The 22,558-nt window shown below is 43.1% G+C and overlaps 1 protein-coding gene across 4 annotated transcripts in view; it reads right to left on the reverse strand.

Moving 5' to 3' along the window:
- LOC128690924 (chromosome-associated kinesin KIF4A-like) overlaps positions 1–22,558 on the reverse strand; it is a 64,325-nt gene that overhangs the window by 9,034 nt on the left and 32,733 nt on the right. For all 4 annotated transcript variants that reach the window (XM_070088369.1, XM_070088370.1, XM_070088368.1 and 1 more), the window contains 6 exons: positions 20,473–20,604; positions 17,645–17,724; positions 16,499–16,613; positions 15,662–15,800; positions 14,980–15,116; positions 14,717–14,866 (listed from right to left, as the gene is read on the reverse strand). In XM_070088369.1, the coding sequence (XP_069944470.1) occupies positions 14,717–14,866; positions 14,980–15,116; positions 15,662–15,800; positions 16,499–16,613; positions 17,645–17,724; positions 20,473–20,604 (753 nt within the window). The remainder of the gene's footprint in view (positions 1–14,716; positions 14,867–14,979; positions 15,117–15,661; positions 15,801–16,498; positions 16,614–17,644; positions 17,725–20,472; positions 20,605–22,558) is intronic.

The following is a 22,558-nucleotide window of genomic DNA, read 5'->3' on the forward strand; positions in this document are numbered from 1 at the left end:
CGAGCATGTTTGTATGAATTTAATTTTTCAATCATATAGAGTGGATAGGGGAGCAATGTGGCAAATGTTGCAAGTGTATGGAATAGGTAGTAAGTTACTAAATACTGTAAAGAGTTAGTATGAGGAAAGTGAGGCTCAGGTTAGTATGTGTAGGAAAGGGAGATTACTTCCCAGTAAAAGTAGGTCTTAGACAGGGATGTGTAATGTCACCATGGTTAACATTTATAAATGGGGTTGTATAAGAAGTAAATGTTAGGGTGTTGGGGAGAGAGGTGGGATTAAATTATGGGGAATCAAATACAAAATGGGAGCTGTTACTTTTTGCTGATGATACTCTGCTTTTGGGGGATTCTAAAGAAAAGTTGCGAAGGTTAGCGAACGAGTTTGGGAGGGTGTATAAAGGTAGAAAGTTGAAAGCGAATACAGACAAGAGTAAGGTGATGAGGGTATCAAACAATTTAGATAAAGAAAAATTGGATATTACATTGGAGGGAGGAAATATGGAAGAAATTAATGTTTTCAGATATTTGGGAGTTAACTTGTCAGAGGAAGTGAACTTGTCAGCCCCTATTCAGAGGGCTGAATAGGGGCTGTTGAGGTGGTTTGGTCATTTAGAGAGATTGGAACACAGTAGAACGACTTGGAAAGCATATAAATCTGTTGGGGAAGGAAGGCAGGCATAGGGGTTGTCCCTGAAAAGGTTGGAAGGAGGTGGGGGTACAGGAGGTTTTGTGGGCAAGGGGCTTGGACTTCCAGCAAGTGTGTATGAGCGTGTTAGATAGTGCATGGAGACGAATGGCTTTTGGGACCTGACGAGCTGTTGGAGTGTGAGCAGGGTAATATTTTGTGAATGGATTCAGGGAAACCGGTTAGCCAGACAAGTCGAATGGGAACTACAATGCCTGCGCTTCAGAGGGGTTTAGGATATTGGCAGTTTGGTAGGGCATCTAAACTGTTGTATCAGAGTGCCTCTGCAAAGACAGCGATTATGTACGAGTGATGGTAAAAGTGCTGAATGATTATAGCTTTTTCTTCCTTTCTGCTTCGGTGGGAAACGGCCAACATGTTAAAAAAAAATTCTCTTATTTTATTCTGCTTACCTTTCAATGCCTTATTTCCTGCTATATCCTGCCTTTGGAAAGCTAATCTAAAAGAAACCACTAAATCTCAAAATTAATACCTCTGCCATATAACTCGCCCTACACAATTAGTTAATACAGTGGACCCCCGGTTATTGGCCAACTCGGTTATAGACCGGTTTTTCGGCTTCCGCTTATCAGCCGTTATTTTGCTTATTGGCCGTATGGGACACGTCAAACCCGCCGGCCCAGCCGCTTGCCTGTCTCTCTGGGCAAGTGAGGAAGCTTCTGTTCATTCATCCAAACATTTTGTCATACATCCGTTGTTTTTGGTGGTTTTTGATTAAGTGCAACTGCAAAGTAAGTAACCATGGCCCCAAAGAAAGTTCCTAGCAAAGTTCCTTTGGTAAAGTGAGAAACACGATGGAATTTAAGAGAAGTTATTGAAAAATGCGAATGGTGTGCGGGTGCTGGAACTTGCCAAAATGTACGAGAAAAACAAATCAACAATCACTTCCATCCTGCCACTCTTTCACCACAACAGTCACTGCCTCACCTCAAGCTGAAACAAGCCATATCTGCAACATGTGACAAAACCTCGTCCCACTTCAGGGAAATCTTAAAGAGATGCCAGAAACAGACCTCTCTGGACAGTTATTTTGTGTGACAGCTGTGCAGTGACTCAAACTGGTCCTAGTGGCACTAAAAGACAAAGAAGAGAAGTAACCCCAGAGAGGGACTTGTTACCTGAAGTCATTGTGGAGGGGGATTCCCCTTACAAACAATAAATCCTCCCTATCTTCCAGAAGCCAACAAGTGTCTTCAATGAAATGTATGTAATACTGATTTAATTATTAAAATTATTGTTTGTTAATATTTTTGGGTGTCTGGAACGGATTAATTGTTTTTTTTTTTTTCAACAAGTCGGCCGTCTCCCACCGAGGCAGGGTGACCCAAAAAAGAAAGAAAATCCCCAAAAAGAAAATACTTTCATCATCATTCAACACTTTCACCACACTCGCACATTATCACTGTTTTTGCAGAGGTGCTCAGAATACAACAGTTTAGAAGCATACACATATAAAGATACACAACATATCCCTCCAAACTGCCAATATCCCAAACCCCTCCTTTAAAGTGCAGGCATTGTACTTCCCATTTCTAAGACTCAAGTCCGACTATATGAAAATAACCGGTTTCCCTGAATCCCTTCACTAAATATTACCCTGCTCACGCTCCAACAGATCGTCAGGTCCCAAGTACCATTCGTCTCCATTCACTCCTATCTAACACGCTCACGCACACTTGCTGGAAGTCCAAGCCCCTTGCCCACAAAACCTCCTTTACCCCCTCTCTCCAACCCTTTCGAGGACGACCCCTACCCCGCCTTCCTTCCCCTATAGATTTATATGCTTTCCATGTCATTCTACTTTGATCCATTCTCTCTAAATGACCAAACCACCTCAACAACCCCTCTTCTGCCCTCTGACTAATACTTTTATTAACTCCACACCTTTTCCTAATTTCCACACTCCGAATTTTCTGCATAATATTTACACCACACATTGCCCTTAAACAGGACATCTCCACTGCCTCCAACCATCTCCTCACTGCTGCATTTACCACCCAAGCTTCACACCCATATAAGAGAATGTTGGTACTACTATACTTTCATACATTCCCTTCTTTGCCTCCATAGATAACGTTTTTTGACTCCACATATACCTCAACGCACCACTCGCCTTTTTTCCCTCATCAATTCTATGATTAACCTCATCCTTCATAAATCCATCCTCCGACACGTCAACTCCCAAGTATCTGAAAACATTCACTTCTTCCATACTACTCCTCCCCAATTTGATATACAAATTTTCTTTATCTAAATCATTTGATACCCTCATCACCTTACTCTTTTCTATGTTCACTTTCAACTTTCTACCTTTACACACATTCCCAAACTCATCCACTAACCTTTGCAATTTTTCTTTAGAATCTCCCATAAGCACAGTATCATCAGCAAAAAGTAACTGTGTCAATTCCCATTTTGAATTTGATTCCCCAAAATTTAATCCCACCCCTCTCCCGAACACCCTAGCATTTATTTCCTTTACAACCCCATCTATAAATATATTAAACCACCATGGTGACATTACACATCCCTGTCTAAGACCTACTTTTATCGGGAAGTAGTCTCCCTCTCTTCTACACACCCTAACCTGTGCCTCACTATCCTCATAAAAACTCTTTACAGCATTTAATAACTTACCACCTATTCCATATACAGTAGACCCCCGCATAACGATTACCTCCGAATGCGACCAATTATGTAAGTGTATTTATGTAAGTGCGTTTGTACGTGTATGTTTGGGGGTCTGAAATGGACTAATCTACTTCACAATATTCCTTATGGGAACAAATTCGGTCAGTACTGGCACCTGAACATACTTCTGGAGTGAAAAAATATCGTTAACCGGGGATCCACTGTACTTGCAACATCTGCCACATTGCTCCTCTATCCACTATCATATGCCTTTTCTAAATCCATAAATGCAATAAAAACTTCCCTACCTTTATCTAAATACTGTTCACATATATGATTCAAATTGTATTTAATTGTATTTACATTAATTCTTGTGGGAAATATTTCACTTCTCAGCCATTTCGCTTTTAGGCTGAGCTGGAATGGATTGCTGCTGATAACCGGGGGTCCACTGTATACAAGTACTCACTATTATTCTTTAACCATTTCCTCTAACCTCCAAGAAACCTAACAGATTACATGAAGTGAAACACCTATATTTATTTATAATCATTTTGAAGTATGAAAAACGTTTGTAGGGATTGATGAGCTATATATAACTTCCCTGTAACTGCCAATATTTACAGGTCCAGTGGATGTTTGACTATTCAAAACAAGACAGCCTTAACCAAGGTTCTACTCACATAGTAGTAATAACACTACTGCAAATAAATCACAGATGTACGAGACGTCTGCCATGGGTTCAAGCCCCACTTGTGCTGTGATTTGACAGTTTTTTTTCTTTCCAAATTTGAAACGTTACCATGAATTTCCAAACCAAACATCAGCCTATTTTATCCAAAAGCAACCGAGAAAATAAAATAAAAACAAGTCTGAACACCTTTCCCAATCTTTATTGAAAATTCCACATTTCTTGTCAAAACTGCACTATCTGTAAATTTATTTTCATGATCTATGTATGATGAGTTGATAATCTGTGCTTAGTGGAGAAGACTTAATAGATTGCACAGAACTGTATGCTGTCATCTACACACTTGTAACAGAGGCAGTTGGCTGTGTATTTTGTGTTTATGACTGGTGCTTTCACTGGTACACATGCCACACCCTACTTTGGGGTTGCAAATTTTTTGCATAATTGTGGGGTCTCAAGGAACAAACTCTGCAAATCCAGAGGCATGACTGAACATAAATGTACAGAAAAAGAAAATTAAGATTTTTATGGAAATACTACTGTATGAACTATTTCGTGCAGTGCAAAATTGTGTTTCTGAAGGGAAATGCTTCAAACTGTATGATTTACCTTCTCAAATTGGCAAGGATTCATTTTTTGGTATCCTTGTCACTTAAATCAACTTTTGATATTTTTTAAACTGTCTACAGCAGGGTTGTTAAGATCCTACACATGCAGTTTAAATTAAATATGATCTAACAAGCTTTCACAAAGCTGATAATTTTATTAACATGTTCACCAACTATATATCTTCAACTTCAGTTTTTTCATTTATAATTTTATATACTATCGCTGAAGTGCTTTGGTTTGGACTTCCAGCAAGCGTGCATGAGCATGTCAGATAGGAGTGAATGGAGACAAATGGTATTTGGGACCTGACGAGCTGTTGGTGTGTGAGCAGGGTAATATTTAATGAAGGGATTCAGGGAAACCGGTTATTTTATATAACCAGACTTGAGTCCTGGAAATGGGAAGTACAATGCCTGCACTCTAAAGGAAAGGTTTGAGATATTGGCAGTTTGGAGGGATATACTGTGTATTTTTATACGTATATACGTCTAAACTGTTGTATTCTGGGCACCACTGCAAAAACAGTGATAATGTGTGAGGTGAAAGTGTTGAATGACGATGAAAGTATATTCTTTTTGGGTCCTCAGGCCTCGGTGGGAGACGGCCGACTTGTTGTTTGTGTGAGAGTAAGAGTGCATGAGAGTGTGAGTGTGAGAGAGTGTGATTGTGAGAGTGTGAGAGTGTGAGAGAGTGTGATTGTGAGAGTGAGAGAGTGAGAGAGTGTGAGAGTGTGAGAGTGTGAGAGTGTGAGAGTGTGAGAGTGTGAGAGTGTGAGAGTGTGAGAGTGAGAGTGTGAGAGTGTGAGAGTGTGAGAGTGTGAGAGTGTGAGAGTGTGAGAGTGTGAGAGTGTGAGAGTGTGAGAGAGTGAGAGAGTGAGAGAGTGAGAGTGTGAGAGAGTGAGTGTGAGTGAAAGAGTGAGTGTGTGTGAGTGGAAGAGTGAGTGTGAGTGGAAGAGTGAGTGTGTGTGAGTGGAAGAGTGAGTGTGAGTGTGAGAGTGTGAGAGTGAGAGTGTGAGTGTGAGAGTGTGAGTGTGAGAGTGTGAGAGTGTGTGTGAGTGTGTGTGTGTGAGTGTGAGAGTGAGTGTGAGTGTGAGAGTGTGAGTGTGAGTGTGAGAGTGTGAGTGTGAGTGTGAGAGTGTGAGTGTGAGTGAGAGTGTGACAGAGTGTAAGAGTGAGTGTAAGAGAGTGTGAGTGTAAGAGTGTGAGAGTGTGAGTGTGAGACTGAGTGTGAGAGGGTGAGAGTGAGTGTGAGTGTGAGAGAGTGTGAGTGTGTGTGAGTGTGAGAGAGTGAGTGTGAGAGTGTGAGTGTGAGAGTGTGTGTGTGTTTGAGAGTGTGTGTGTGTTTGAGAGTGTGAGTGTGAGAGTGTGAGTGAGAGACTGTGAGAGAGTGTGAGAGTGTGAGAGTGTGAGAGTGTGAGTGTGAGAGTGTGAGAGTGTGAGTGTGTGAGTGTGTGTGTGAGTGTGTGAGTGTGTGAGTGTGAGAGAGTGTGAGTGTAAGAGTGTGAGAGAGTGCGAGTGTGAGAGAGTGCGAGAGTGTGAGTGTGAGAGAGTGAGATTGTGAGTGTGTGAGTGTGAGTGTGAGAGTGTGAGAGTGAGTGTGAGAGTGAGTGTGAGAGAGTGTGTGACTGAGTGAGAGTGTAAGAGTGAGTGTAAGAGTGTGAGAGAGTGTGTGAGTGAGAGTGTGAGAGTGAGTGTGAGAGAGTGAGAGAGTGTGAGTGAGAGTGTGAGTGTGAGAGAGTGTGAGTGTGAGAGAGTGCGAGTGTGAGAGAGTGTGAGAGAGTGAGTGTGAGTGTGTGTATGTGTGAGTGTGAGACTGAGTGTGTGAGTGTGTGTGTGTGTGTGTGTGTGTGTGAGAGTGTGAGACTGAGTGTGTGAGAGTGTGTGTGTGTGTGTGTGTGTGTGTGTGTGTGTGTGTGTGTGTGTGTGTGTGTGTGTGTGTGAGAGTGAGAGTGTGAGAGATTGAGTGTGTGTGTGTGTGTGTGTGTGTGTGTGTGTGTGTGTGTGTGTGTGTGTGTGTGTGTGTGAGAGAGAGAGAGTGTGTGAGAGTGTGTGAGTGTGAGAGTGTGTGAGAGTGTGTGAGAGTGTGTGAGAGTGTGTGAGAGTGTGTGAGAGTGTGTGAGTGTGTGAGTGTGTGTGTGAGAGTGTGTGAGAGTGTGTGAGAGTGTGTGAGAGTGTGTGTGAGTGTGTGAGTGTGTGTGAGAGTGTGTGAGTGTGTGAGAGTGTGTGAGAGTGTGTGAGAGTGTGTGAGAGTGTGTGAGAGTGTGTGAGAGTGTGTGAGAGTGTGTGAGAGTGAGTGAGAGTGTGTGAGAGTGTGTGAGAGTGTGTGAGAGTGTGTGAGAGTGTGTGAGTGTGTGTGTGTGTGTGTGTGCACGCTAGTGTGAGTGTGTGAGACAGTGTACTCACCTAGTTGAGGTTGCGGGGGTCGAGTCCGAGCTCCTGGCCCCGCCTCTTCACTGATCGCTACTAGGTCACTCTCCCTGAGCCGTGAGCTTTATCTTACCTCTGCTTAAAGCTATGTATGGATCCTGCCTCCACTACATCGCTTCCCAAACTATTCCACTTACGGACTACTCTGTGGCTGAAGAAATACTTCCTAACATCCCTGTGATTCATCTGTGTCTTCAGCTTCCAACTGTGTCCCCTTGTTACTGTGTCCAATCTCTGGAACATCCTGTCTTTGTCCACCTTGTCAATTCCTCTCAGTATTTTGTATGTCGTTATCATGTCCCCCCTATCTCTCCTGTCCTCCAGTGTCGTCAGGTTGATTTCCCTTAACCTCTCCTCGTAGGACATACCTCTTAGCTCTGGGGCTAGTCTTGTTGCAAACCTTTGCACTTTCTCTAGTTTCTTCACGTGCTTGGCTAGGTGTGGATTCCAAACCGGTGCCGCATACTCCAATATGGGCCTAACGTACATGGTGTACAGGGTCCTGAATGATTCCTTATTAAGATGTCGGAATGCTGTTCTGAGGTTTGCTAGGCGCCCATATGCTGCAGCAGTTATTTGGTTGATGTGCGCTTCAGATGTGCCTGGTGTTATACTCACCCCAAGATCTTTTTCCTTGAGTGAGGTTTGTAGTCTCTGGCCCCCTAGACTGTACTCCGTCTGCGGCCTTCTTTGCCCTTCCCCAATCTTCGTGACTTTGCACTTGGTGGGATTGAACTCCAGGAGCCAATTGCTGGACCAGGTCTGCAGCCTGTCCAGATCCCTTTGTAGTTCTGCCTGGTCTTCGATCGAGTGAATTCTTCTCATCAACTTCACGTCATCTGCAAACAGGGACACCTCAGAGTCTATTCCTTCCGTCATGTCGTTGAGAGTGTGCGTGAGAGTGTGAGTGAGTGTGAGAGGGTGTGAGTGTGTGAGTGTGAGAGTGTGAGTGTGAGTGTGAGAGTGTGAGTGTGAGAGTGAGAGTGTGAGAGAGTGTGAGTGTGAGAGAGTGTGAGTGTGAGAGTGTGAGTGTGAGAGAGTGTGAGTGTGAGAGAGTGTGAGTGTGAGAGAGTGTGAGTGTGAGAGAGTGTGAGTGTGAGAGAGTGTGAGTGTGAGAGAGTGTGAGTGTGAGAGAGTGTGAGTGTGAGAGTGTGAGAGTGTGAGAGAGAGTGAGTGTGAGAGAGTGTGAGTGTGAGAGAGTGTGAGAGTGTGAGAGAGTGTGAGAGAGTGTGAGAGAGTGTGTGTGTGTTTGAGTGTGAGAGTGTGAGTGTGAGAGTGTGAGAGAGTGTGAGTGTGAGAGTGTGTGAGTGTGAGAGTGTGAGTGTGAGAGAGTGAGTGTAAGAGTGAGTGTAAGAGTGAGTGTAAGAGTGAGTGTAAGAGTGTGAGTGTGAGAGTGTGAGTGTGAGAGTGTGACTGAGAGTGTGAGAGTGTGAGTGTGAGTGTGAGAGTGTGAGTGTGTGTGAGAGTGTGAGTGTGTGAGAGAGTGTGAGTGTGAGATTGTGAGAGTGAGAGTGTGAGAGTGTGAGAGTGTGAGTGTGAGAGAGTGTGAGAGTGTGAGAGAGTGTGAGAGAGTGTGAGAGTGTGAGAGTGTGAGAGTGTGAGAGTGTGAGAGTGTGAGAGTGTGAGAGTGTGAGTGTGAGTGTGTGACAGTGTATGAGATTGTGTGAGAGTGTAAGTGAGAGTGTGAGTGTGAGAGAGTGTGAGAGTGTGAGAGAGTGAGAGTGTGAGTGTGAGAGAGTGTGAGAGAGTGTGAGAGTGAGAGAGTGTGAGTGTGTGTGTGAGTGTGTGTGTGAGAGTGTGAGAGAGTGTGAGAGAGTGTGAGAGAGTGTGAGAGAGTGTGAGAGAGTGTGAGAGAGTGTGAGTGTGAGAGAGTGAGAGTGTGAGAGAGTGAGAGAGTGAGTGTGTGAGAGAGTGAGAGTGTGAGAGTGAGAGTGAGTGTGAGTGAGTGTGAGTGAGAGTTTGAGAGTGTGAGTGTGAGTGTGTGTGTGTGTGTGAGAGAGTGTGAGTGTGAGAGTGTGAGTGTGAGAGTGTGAGTGTGTGTGAGTGTGTGTGAGTGTGAGTGAGTGTGAGAGTGTGAGAGTGAGAGAGTGAGTGTGTGAGTGTGTGTGTGAGAGTGTGAGAGTATGTGAGAAAGAGTATGTGAGAGTGAGAGTATGTGAGAGTGTGTGAGTGTGTGTGAGTGTGAGAGTGAGTGTGAGAGTGAGTGTGAGAGTGTGAGAGAGAGAGTGTGAGTGTGAGTGTGTGTGTGAGAGTGTGTGTGAGTGTGAGAGAGTGAGAGAGAGAGAGAGAGAGAGAGAGAGAGAGAGAGAGAGAGAGAGAGAGAGAGAGAGAGAGAGAGTGAGTGTGTGAGTGTGTGAGAGAATGTGAGTGAGTGTGAGAGGGAGAGTGTGAGAGGGAGCGAGAGAGGGAGTGTGAGAGAGAGGGAGAGTGTGAGAGAGGGAGTGTGTGAGAGAGGGAGTGTGTGAGAGAGGGAGTGTGTGAGAGGGGGAGTGTGTGAGAGAGGGAGTGTGTGAGAGAGGGAGTGTGTGAGAGAGGGAGTGTGTGAGAGAGGGAGTGTGTGAGAGAGGGAGTGTGTGAGAGAGGGAGTGTGTGAGAGAGGGAGTGTGAGAGAGGGAGAGTGTGAGAGCGAGAGAGTGAGTGTGAGAGCGAGAGAGTGAGTGTGAGAGTGAGAGTGTGAGAGAGTGTGAGAGAGAGAGGTAGAGAGACAGACAGAGACAGACAGACAGAGAGAGACAGAGACAGAGACAGAGAGAGAGAGAGAGAGAGAGAGAGAGAGAGAGAGAGAGAGAGAGAGAGAGAGAGAGAGAGAGAGACAGAGTGAGCATCTAATAATACATGTGTTTTGTGCTATGTACTAGCATCTGGGTCTTTATAACGTGACTGGTACAATGCAACATAGTGATTTGTGTAACATCTTCCATTAGTGGAAAAGTGGATAGCATAAACAGTGTTCATTAAGTGATAGTGAGAAGGCAACACTTCCAGCTTGTCGGCCACTGCCTGCCCTCACTACCCACCCCGCTATAAACACCCCCACCCAGGATACTCCACCCCACCCACGATACCACCACCCACCCTCTCTCTCCTGTGAACTTAATTGCAAACCTACAAGCCTCCTCTGGGATGACTTCACATTGCAAAATAGCAAGAATATCTATGCTATCTGGCTATTGTCCCAGTAGTTACTGCAGTGTTTGTAGGTATACCACAAGGGACAAAAGTTTTCTTAGATGTAAGGAACCTACTTGTTCCAACTACTGCCACACAGATTGCATTCCGGAAGAAGAATTTTGTTGCAGCCAGGTTGAAAATTTCAGAAAATTGAAGGATATCCATAATCCTGTGGTATATGTGGATACAAGCCTGGAGCTACAGGAGGAAGGTTCAGAAGTCCTACCTCAGGGACTTCTGTCCTAAGATCAAGACTGCCCTCTTGGGCTGTGTTGTAAAGTTGCAGCTAAGATAATCCATCACAGGGAAGCACTTCATGAGCTCCTCAAATCATCAGATAACCTACAAGCTATTGTAGAAGGCCAGTGCAAGCCTACATCAAGTGAAGTAAGCTGCTCAGCTGATGGTGACACTATTGACAGACTGGAAGTCCCACACTGAGCTTAACTCAGGGGTAAATAACTGGTGGAATTCTGTCATCGCTAAGGTTCCACAGACTGACAGTTCAAAACACTACCTTTGGGAATTCTAACAATTCCTCTGACCACCACAGAGGAAACAAATCCTCTTCCCAGCAACGAAGGAAACCTTGGATCTGTTAATTCTCCTACACCTGACATCTCTGCTTCAGCCACTGCCAGTCCACATACCATCTCTGATCCTACACCTGTCAGCACACCTGCCGACACCATTCCAGAATCTGGCAGCAGTGCTTCATCAGCAAGTTCTGAGTCAGGAGTTTCTCCACCAGAGATTGGTGCAGTTAATAATCAGGGAACTATCACTTCACCTGATCACCTACTGCATCAAAGTACAAACAGCAGGGACACATCTGTCAGAACTGGTAGAGGACGGGGCAGAGGACGTGGAGGAGGAAGACATCTACAGTTGTCTCACCCTCCACTAACACAGTTCCAGCGGCAGAACCTGAGGACAAATCTGCAAAACACAGGAGGTACGACAAATCATAGTCCACCCTCTCAGGCACCTAGGCTGTGCTCTCGCTGTCACCGGAAGGGGCACACTGCCAGCAACTGCCTGCGAGATACCAGGTGTAATTACTGCTACAAGAAAGGACATCAGAAGGACCAGTGTCGGAAGAAAAAGGAACTTGACAGACAGGACCACCTGCTTAGAGACCTGTTCTCAGAACAAACCAGCAGGATCTCTGAATTGGTGAACACACTCACACGTCACCCACTCGGCTACTCCTATCCCAGCCCAGCAGGTGGTATTGTGCCTTATACAAGACCACAGACCTACATCCCTGCAGCTGCCTCAGTACCCTACCTCTCTCAAGGGCAGGCACCTTACATGCCCTACACACCCACCACCTCAAGCTGACCACATCATCATGAGGAGCCAGTCTATCAGCATCCTGTCGGCCAACATTAGAGGTTTCATTACTAATGTTGGAGTGCTCTCACACACAGTTTTGTGAACACTCGACGTCCCGACATGATAGCTGTTGTTGAAACATTTTTGGATGACAGGACTCCAGAAAATTTTGCAAGAATTGCTGGCTACACCTCATGGATGAGAAGAGACAGGCAAGGGCAAGGAGGAAGTGTTGCTGTGTGCTTCTCTAAAAGTGTTCATGCCCAGCACATTGATGTTGCCACCCCTACACATCTTGAAATGATGCTCTGCATAAACACTAGTACCTCTGTACTAGCATGTGCAATGTACAGACCTCAGTGGCAACATGCAGATCCCATCAACTTCCTAATGGAAAATATTGACTCCCTTCTGCTACAACACAACTGTCAACATATCATAATTGTTGGTGACCTCAACCAGCACCTTATACAGAGGGACTTTGATGACCTTCTTGCAGTGTTTGACATGAGAAACTTTGGCGATTTCCCTACTCACATCTCTGGCTCCTCCCTTGACCCAGTAGTGAGTGATCTGAAAGAAGGCATAGTCACTTGTCAACCCCTCGGCTATGTTGGATCGTCTGACCACAAAGCTGTTTTTACGACACTTAAGATCCCAACAGAACGAGGTGAAGAGTCCACACGCACAACCTGGCTATGGGAAAGAGGTAATTGGCCAGCCCTTTGCTCTGAGCTTGCCACCACCAATTGGAATGCTCTTCTCCAAGGGGATGTTGACAACCAAGTGAAAGCCTTCACTGGACACATCCTTAATCTACAACAAAAATACATTCCTCACCGGCAATATGTGACGAAGCCTACGGATCAGCCTTGGTTTGGCTTTCGTTGTAGAGAGGCTGCTACTGCTAAGTACAAAGCATGGCGAAGGTATACGAGACATCCTACCACCTATAACAGGAACTTGCACAGACAAGCCTGTAGACATATGGGTGACGTTCAAAAGTGGGCCATTGCTAAATGGGAGGTGGACACTAAAAGAAAGCTAGCATCAGGTAGGGTAGGCTCCAAAACCTGGTGGTCCCTGGTCAAGGACAGACAAGGTTATCTGCCTGATGAACTCATTCCACCTCTAAATCGACAGGATGGGACCACCTCTACTAGCAGTCAAGAGAAGGCGGACCTCTTTGCTGAACACTTTGCTACTAAAATGCAAGTTCCTGATCCAGCAAGGGACCCTCCTTGGCTAGCTGCAAGAACTGTGTCAAAACTGTCAGTGGTGACAATAAGGCAGGAGGAGGTGCATTTCCTTCTTAAATCGCTTGACCAAGAAAAGGCTGTGGGCCCAGACAAGTTGAGCCCAAGATTGCTGAGATGTGCAGACCAGCTAGCAGCACCTCTAACTCGCATCTTTCAGCACTGCCTAGTACAGTGTAAATGGCCCTCTCTATGGAAAGAGGCAAATGTAGTCCCTGTTCACAAAAAGAAGAGCAGAGCAGAAATCAGCAACTACAGACCAGTGTCACTCCTGTCAATCACTGGTAAGATCCTTGAGACAATAATCTCAAGACAAATGACAGAGTTTTTTGACTATCACTTACTACTTTGTGATCGTCAATATGGCTTCAGGAAAGGTTACTCTGCTGCTGATCTGTTGTTAAACCTCTCCACTAAGTGGCACCAGTCACTGGATGAATCCAAAGTCAGCTGTGTGGTAGCACTGGACATTGCTGGCGCTTTCGACCGGGTGTGGCACCAGGGCCTCTTAGCAAAACTTCAAGCACTGGGAATTGCAGGCTCTACGCTATGTCTCCTCAGTGATTACCTTCATGGTAGATCTCTAAGTGTAGTTATCAATGGAACGGAATCAGCAAGACATCCTATTGGGGCAAGTGTTCCACAAGGACGAGTGCTGGGACCATTGTTATGGAATGTCTACTTCAACGACCTTCTTCATCTCATCCAAGAATCACATGCATATGCAGACGACTGCACACTGACATTCGCTTATCCAAGAGAAGAAATGCCAGCTGCTCTAAGCTACATCAATCACCAGCTGAGAGCTATATCAGCTTGGAGAAATAGATGGCAAGTAACATTTGCACCTGAGAAAACGCAAAAGATGATTGTCTCTAGGCACCATGATGGCAATGCTGGTGCAGTAGTAAGGATGAATGGGAGGGTGTTGGCACCTGGAGAAGAAGTTGATATCCTTGGGGTGAAATTTGACTCCAAACTAACCATGAAGAACCATGTTGTAAATCTTGCAAACAAGGCAGCCAGGAAGCTTACAGCACTTCGCCGTATCTCGCATCTACTTGACAGCAGGGGTTGCAAGATTCTGTACGAGGCACAAGTACGCTCGCACCTCGAGTATGCTTCACTTTCTTGGTTTGCCTGCCCCCCCCCCCCCCTCTCATCTGCAACTGCTTGACAGAGTAGAGAACAGAGCAAGACGTCTCATCTCTCGCCTGGACCCATCCTGGATAGATCTGTCATTTCAGCAGAGCCTTCAATATAGGAGGGATGTGGGTGGCCTTACTGTTATGTACAAGGCCAATATTGTCAAAGTACCACACTTGGATCCACTTCGAGGACAGCGTGAAACAAGCTTTTATGTCACAAGAAGGGCAGAAAGCAGCAACTTCACTCTGGCTGTGCCCTTCTCCAGAACATCACTCCATCTGAGATCCTATATACCCACAATGACTCGAGTATGGAACACATTCGTACAGCATAATGATGTCAACGAGATAAAGTCAGTTGATCAAATGAAAATGCTGGCCCGCAGATGGCTCCAACTTCATCCTGTTCCCTACTTGTATGTCTCGTAACAATAAAAATGCTTTCAAATGAGCTGATGTAGGTAACAGCTCTTAGCTTGCCAATAAAGCTAGGGATCCTTAACCTGTAAATAGTTTGTCAATAAAGCTAGGGATTCTTAACCTAACCTTGTCAAACACTGTAGAGAGAGAGAGAGAGAAAAAAAAAAAGTAACTGAAGTGCTTCAGCTTAAACTTTCCATCTGCAAAATTGGGATACAAAACACTATGGCTTCATCTGTAATTTGAACAAATCTGACCATACACATTTCCTCATCTAACAAATACAAAAATTTTCATGAAAAACAAAATCAAACTTACTTCGGCTTTAGGTAAGTGTCCAAGAAGGAAGAGAACCTTCTCCTCGTGCTCTCTTTCCATGCGAGTAAGTTCTGCTTGGTGATTCTCCTTTAGAGTTTTAAACTCTGCTTCCATGTCTTCCAAGGAGTGAGCTATTTCTTCATACTGTGACTAAATAGAGAATTACAGATAACTATCTATTTTCAAATACTACCAATGGCTGTATGAGACATTTTGTTACATACTGTTTCATTCTATATATACATACATAATTAACCAAGTACCTGAATATCTTTAAGGTCATTTTCCCGTGCAGACAAGTCAAGCTGGTTGTTAGTTGCTACATCAAAGAGGTAGTTCATAGCACACTTCGCTTCAACCATACTCTGCATGGTTTCAAACCTCTTCTTACTGGTTATGTCTGAAAATAAATAATTTTAAGAAATTTTGATTTTAAAGTACTGTACCTGCAACTTACACACTTAAGCTGTAATGTCAAAGCATCTCTGGCAAGACTGATAAAGTGATGGTGAAAGTTTCTTCTTTTTCAGGTCACCATAGCTCAATGGAGATGTCCAGTGTTAATGAAAATGGACAAAGTTAATATAAACAAGAGCAAGGTAATATGGGCAACTCTAGGCAATGATAGATTGAATATTAGACTGGAGTGAGAGTATGGAAGAAGTGAATTTTTAACACTGGCCATCTCTCACCAAGGCAGGGTGACCAGAAAGAAAATGCTTTCACTACCACTCAGTCAGTCAGTCAGTCTTGCCAGAAGGGCACCAACATCAGTTCAGATGACTCCAAACCACAACAACCCTACCCCTCCTTCAGAATGCAATCACTACCTTCCAATTCCAAGACTCAAATCCAACTAACCAGTTTCCCCTTTCATAAATGTTACTTTGCTTCCATTTTACAAGCACATCAAGCCACTTCCTCTAACAAATTATTAGAACCTACCTTCATCATCATCAACAATCTTGGCCTGAAGGTCATTAATCTGAGCAGTTCGTAGTTGGAGGTCATTTTCCAGCTCACTAATTTTATTTTCTAATTCTGTTACCATTTCTGGACACAGATCTCCATTCCTCAGCTGCCGCTATTGGAAGAATTAACCTTTAGTCAGTAAATTATATGGTACATATGTACATAGTGCAAAACTTAACCAGACAATACAGCCTCTCCTCATTTAGTGACGCACTCGTTTACTGATGACTTGGACTTACGATGGGCTCTCTGATCAATATGCATACCTAAATAATGTACATCAGAGCCGATTTCCTCTATTCTGTTTATTACAATAAGCAGTACACTGCTGTATAAATATTTAAAAATATACCAGAAATGTTATAAATGGTGCAAAGGTGACATTAAAACAATATCAAAGAAGGGCGACACAAACCCACTACCATTGTGGTACGCTCCTCACTTAGCGACGAATTCATTTACCAACATGGTCTTAGGAATGGAACTCAGTCAAGTGAGGAGAGGCTGCATTAAAAATTTACTTCGTTATATATAAAATAAGGGTAACTACAGTATATATTAAGGAATTTTCATTAGCTATTAAGAAATAATGGGAACACTGAGGAGGAAAAGGAAGAAGTGGAAAAGTAGTAGTAGTAGTAGTACTAGTACTAGTAGTACTAGTAGTACTAGTAGCAATAGAAACAGTAGTAATAATAGAAGTAATTAGTAGTATTATAGTTAACAGTATTAGATTTGTAGTGAGCACCATGACCATGTAGGTCACTCAATGCTCATACCACTAAAAGGTAGCACTGAAACATTTCATACTTTGGCTGAATTAATTTGATCGGATATGGTCTTTCGGTCCTCCACCAGGTTTTTCAGGGATAGTTTGGCTTGCTTCTTAACAGCCACCACCTCCAGTTCTCCCTCCAACCAGGACCTGATACAATAAAAACATTTATTTAAACAAAAAATATGATGAAGGAAATTAAACAAGAGAAGAGTTCATCAAAACTATGGAGACTAGATCAGTAGGTAAAGGTGGTGAATGGAGTCCATGAAGGATCAGTGCTTGGAACCCAGCTGTTCCTGATTTATGTTAATGGCCTGCCAGAGGAAAATCATGTATCACTGCTTGCAACTGATAGGAAATCAGTGATAACTAGAGAGAACAAGGAGAGGATCCAAGATAACTTAAGTTGCAAAAGTGGTCAGGACGATGGTATTTTGAAGTGAAACCTAAAAAGTGTCAAGTAACAAGAATAGGAGAGGCAGCGAGAGGATCAGACATTGAATAAACATAACCTGGGAGGTAAAGTAAGACACAGCAGATAATATACAAGGAGAAATAGTTGGGAGTAAGCACTGCACCAACCATATCACTGGAAGTTCATATCAACTATGCATCTTCAGTGGCACATGCAAAACTAACATCCTAATAACTGCTTTCATGACCCTTCACTAAGACTCATTTAGGTCATACACAATTTATATTAGGCAGAGTTTATAAATTTAAGAAAAGAAAAATGACCTAGGAGTAAAAATAACCACATTTGGGTAGCTCAACAAAGACCCCTGAGAATATAAAGCACCCACATGGAGTGCCCTCCCCCCTCCAAGAAAATATGCTCAGAAGCTGTAAATGCCCTGAGATTTACTATGAAATTAGTCCCAGAGGTAAGAGAAAAGCCTTCAAGAAAAATTGAAATAACAAGACTTTACAACAATGGAAGGGGGGAAGAACTTAGATTCTACAAGGTATGGTTGGAAATTACATGCCTAAATGAGCCACAGGTAACTCAGGAAGTATATCTGCATGTAGTAGTAGACTACATACAGGTTCAAAAACAGAAGACAGTTATTTTGAGACAGTCACACAAGCTTGAAATTATACCAAAATTAAGCAACAGTTTAAGGCATAACTATATTAATATATAGTCATACAATTATTTCTATAAATGCATCTCTTACCTGACGCGGTTGCCAGTACCAGCAGCATCTCTTGATGCTGCCCTCTTTTCAGCACCAGCCTTCTGTAGTGCCATTGCATCCTATATAATAATTAAGGTAAAAATATAAGCTTTGTTACATATTAATCAACCTAACACTAACCATCATTTCAATGACTATGTAAGCAATCACTAACCACTCACTTTTGCATAGGTTTTTTTTTTTTTTTTTTTTTAAACAAGTCGGCCGTCTCCCACAGAGGCAGGGTGACCCAAAGAGAAAATACTTTCATCATTCAACACTTTCACCTCACTCACACAATCACTGTTTTCGCAGAGGTGCTCAGAATACAACAGTTTAGAAGCATACATGTATACGTATAGAGTTATTATTTTTTTTTTTTTATTATCACACTGGCCAATTCCCACCAAGGCAGGGTGGCCCGAAAAAGAAAAACTTTCACCATCATTCACTCCATCACTGTCTTGCCAGAAGGGTGCTTTACACTACAGTTTTTAAACTGCAACATTAACACCCCTCCTTCAGAGTGCAGGCACTGTACTTCCCATCTCCAGGACTCAAGTCCGGCCTGCCGGTTTCCCTGAATCCCTTCATAAATGTTACTTTGCTCACACTCCAACAGCACGTCAAGTATTAAAAACCATTTGTCTCCATTCACTCCTATCAAACACGCTCACGCATGCCTGCTGGAAGTCCAAGCCCCTCGCACACAAAACCTCCTTTACCCCCTCCCTCCAACCCTTCCTAGGCCAACCCCTACCCCGCCTTCCTTCCACTACAGACTGATACACTCTTGAAGTTATTCTGTTTCGCTCCATTCTCTCTACATGTCCGAACCACCTCAACAACCCTTCCTCAGCTTTCTGTACGTATAGAGATACACAACATATCCCTCCAAACTGCCAATATCCCAAACCCAAGTCTGATATTAAAATACACCTACCATCCGACTTACGACCTGCTTGACTTATGACCACTCGACTTACGACTGTGTTTTTATGCCAAATTTCTGGGAAATAAACAACTATTTGTGTTGTACAGAGTATTTATCCTAAACCTAACAGTATAAAATACAGTACTAACAACATAAAAAGTAAACATGAAATACCAAAATAAAACAATAAAATAAAGTCATTACAAAAATGTTTTGTTAATATTCAGTAGTAAAGTTCGACTTACTACCATTTCGACCGGTTTCTCGGAACCGAACTCGGTCGTAAGTCGGATGGTAGGTGTACTGTATTCGGAGAAACTCAAAATTATTTTTCCTTTTATTGGATCCTAAATACTGATGCACAGTAAGAATGTTTAGTGATGTGTTTCATCAAGTTAGCAATAGGTATTAAAAACTGTCCATTTAATATTATAAATCTTTAAACCAACACCAATGTTGAATGACATACCTGTACAAACAAAATCTATATTTTTTTATTTTTTTTTTATTATCACACTGGCCGATTCCCACCAAGGCAGGGTCGCCCGAAAAAGAAAAACTTTCACCATCATTCACTCCATCACTGTCTTGTCAGAAGGGTGCTTTACACTACAGTTTTTAAACTGCAACATTAACACCCCTCCTTCAGAGTGCAGGCACTGTATTTCCCATCTCCAGGACTCGAGTCCGGCCTGCCGGTTTCCCTGAACCCCTTCATAAATGTTACTTTGCTCACACTCCAACAGCACGTCAAGTATTAAAAACCATTTGTCTCCATTCACTCCTATCAAACACGCTCACGCATACCTGCTGGAAGTCCAAGCCCCTCGCACACCAAACCTCCTTTACCCCCTCTCTCCAACCTTTCCTAGGCCGACCCCTACCCTGCCTTCCTTCCACTCCAGACATACACTCTTGAAGTCATTCTGTTTCGCTCCATTCTCTCTACATGTCCGAACCACCTCAACAACCCTTCCTCAGCCCTCTGGACAACAGTTTTGGTAATCCCGCACCTCCTCCTAACTTCCAAACTACGAATTCTCTGCATTATATTCACACCACACATTGCCCTCAGACATGACATCTCCACTGCCTCCAGCCTTCTCCTCGCTGCAACATTCATCACCCATGCTTCACACCCATATAAGAGCGTTGGTAAAACTATACTCTCATACATTCCCCTCTTTGCCTCCAAGGACAAAGTTCTTTGTCTCCACAGACTCCTAAGTGCACCACTCACTCTTTTCCCCTCATCAATTCTATGATTCACCTCATCTTTCATAGACCCATCCGCTGACACGTCCACTCCCAAATATCTGAATACATTCACCTCCTCCATATACTCTCCCTCCAATCTGATATTCAATCTTTCATCACCTAATATTTTTGTTATCCTCATAACCTTACTCTTTCCTGTATTCACCTTTAATTTTCTTCTTTTGCACACCCTACCAAATTCATCCACCAATCTCTGCAACTTCTCTTCAGAATCTCCCAAGAGCACAGTGTCATCAGCAAAGAGCAACTGTGACAACTCCCACTTTATGTGTGATTCCTTATCTTTTAACTCCACGCCTCTTGCCAAGACCCTCGCATTTACTTCTCTTACAACCCCATCTATAAATATATTAAACAACCACGGTGACATCACACATCCTTGTCTAAGGCCTACTTTTACTGGGAAATAATTTCCCTCTTTCCTACATACTCTAACTTGACCCTCACTATCCTCGTAAAAACTCTTCACTGTTTTCAGTAACCTACCTCCTACACCATACACTTGCAACATCTGCCACATTGCCCCATCCACCCTGTCATACGCCTTGACTATACTATACTATACATAAAAGGGGAAGTCATAACACATCTGTTATAACAAGACTGCTCTCCTTACCTTTAGTCTCTTGTTAATAGCAATTGCTTCCTCCATTTTGCGCTTCAGAACATTCTGCTGTTTGCTGTGTAGCCGTTCCATTTTCACAATCTTATACTCTTTACGACGGTCTTCTTCTTTCAGCTTAGCAACCTACGATTAAGACTTTTGTTTAAACAAAATCTTTCATGAAGCCCACAATCCCACAATGTATTATGAATATAATTACTTAGTAGTAATTACAGTAGTAGGTTGGTAGACAGCAACCACCCAGGGAAGTACTACCGTCCTGCCAGATGACTGTGAAACAAAAACCTGTAACTGTTTTGCATGATGGTAGGATTGCTGGTTTCTTTTTCTGTCTCATAAACACGCTAAGATAACAGGGATATCTTGCTACTCCTACTTACACTTTGGTCACACTTCACAGACACGCACATGCATATATATATATACATACATCTAGGTTTTTCTCCTTTTTCTAAATAGCTCTTGTTCTTTTTTATTTCTTCTATTGTCCATGGGGAAGTGGAAAAGAATCTTTCCTCCGTAAGCCATGCGTGTCGTATGAGGCGACTAAAATGCCGGGAGCAATGGGCTAGTAACCCCTTCTCCTGTATACAATTACTAAAAAAGAGAAGAAGAAAAACTTTATAAAACTGGGTTGTTTAAATGTGCGTGGATGTAGTGCGGATGACAAGAAACAGATGATTGCTGATGTTATGAATGAAAAGAAGTTGGATGTCCTGGCCCTAAGCGAAACAAAGCTGAAGGGGGTAGGAGAGTTTCAGTGGGGGGAAATAAATGGGATTAAATCTGGAGTATCTGAGAGAGTTAGAGCAAAGGAAGGGGTAGCAGTAATGTTAAATGATCAGTTATGGAAGGAGAAAAGAGAATATGAATGTGTAAATTCAAGAATTATGTGGATTAAAGTAAAGGTTGGATGCGAGAAGTGGGTCATAATAAGCGTGTATGCACCTGGAGAAGAGAGGAATGCAGAGGAGAGAGAGAGATTTTGGGAGATGTTAAGTGAATGTATAGGAGCCTTTGAACCAAGTGAGAGAGTAATTGTGGTAGGGGACTTGAATGCTAAAGTAGGAGAAACTTTTAGAGAGGGTGTGGTAGGTAAGTTTGGGGTGCCAGGTGTAAATGATAATGGGAGCCCTTTGATTGAACTTTGTATAGAAAGGGGTTTAGTTATAGGTAATACATATTTTAAGAAAAAGAGGATAAATAAGTATACACGATATGATGTAGGGCGAAATGACAGTAGTTTGTTGGATTATGTATTGGTAGATAAAAGACTGTTGAGTAGACTTCAGGATGTACATGTTTATAGAGGGGCCACAGATATATCAGATCACTTTCTAGTTGTAGCTACACTGAGAGTAAAAGGTAGATGGGATACAAGGAGAATAGAAGCATCAGGGAAGAGAGAGGTGAAGGTTTATAAACTAAAAGAGGAGGCAGTTAGGGTAAGATATAAACAGCTATTGGAGGATAGATGGGCTAATGAGAGCATAGGCAATGGGGTCGAAGAGGTATGGGGTAGGTTTAAAAATGTAGTGTTAGAGTGTTCAGCAGAAGTTTGTGGTTACAGGAAAGTGGGTGCAGGAGGGAAGAGGAGCGATTGGTGGAATGATGATGTAAAGAGAGTAGTAAGGGAGAAAAAGTTAGCATATGAGAAGTTTTTACAAAGTAGAAGTGATGCAAGGAGGGAAGAGTATATGGAGAAAAAGAGAGAAGTTAAGAGAGTGGTGAAGCAATGTAAAAAGAGAGCAAATGAGAGAGTGGGTGAGATGTTATCAACAAATTTTGTTGAAAATAAGAAAAAGTTTTGGAGTGAGATTAACAAGTTAAGAAAGCCTAGAGAACAAATGGATTTGTCAGTTAAAAAATAGGAGAGGAGAGTTATTAAATGGAGAGTTAGAGGTATTGGGAAGATGGAAGGAATATTTTGAGGAATTGTTAAATGTTGATGAAGATAGGGAAGCTGTGATTTCGTGTATAGGGCAAGGAGGAATAACATCTTGTAGGAGTGAGGAAGAGCCAGTTGTGAGTGTGGGGGAAGTTCGTGAGGCAGTAGGTAAAATGAAAGGGGGTAAGG

Source organism: Cherax quadricarinatus, chromosome 24, assembly GCF_038502225.1.
Source record: "Cherax quadricarinatus isolate ZL_2023a chromosome 24, ASM3850222v1, whole genome shotgun sequence".
Classification (NCBI taxonomy): domain Eukaryota; kingdom Metazoa; phylum Arthropoda; class Malacostraca; order Decapoda; family Parastacidae; genus Cherax; species Cherax quadricarinatus.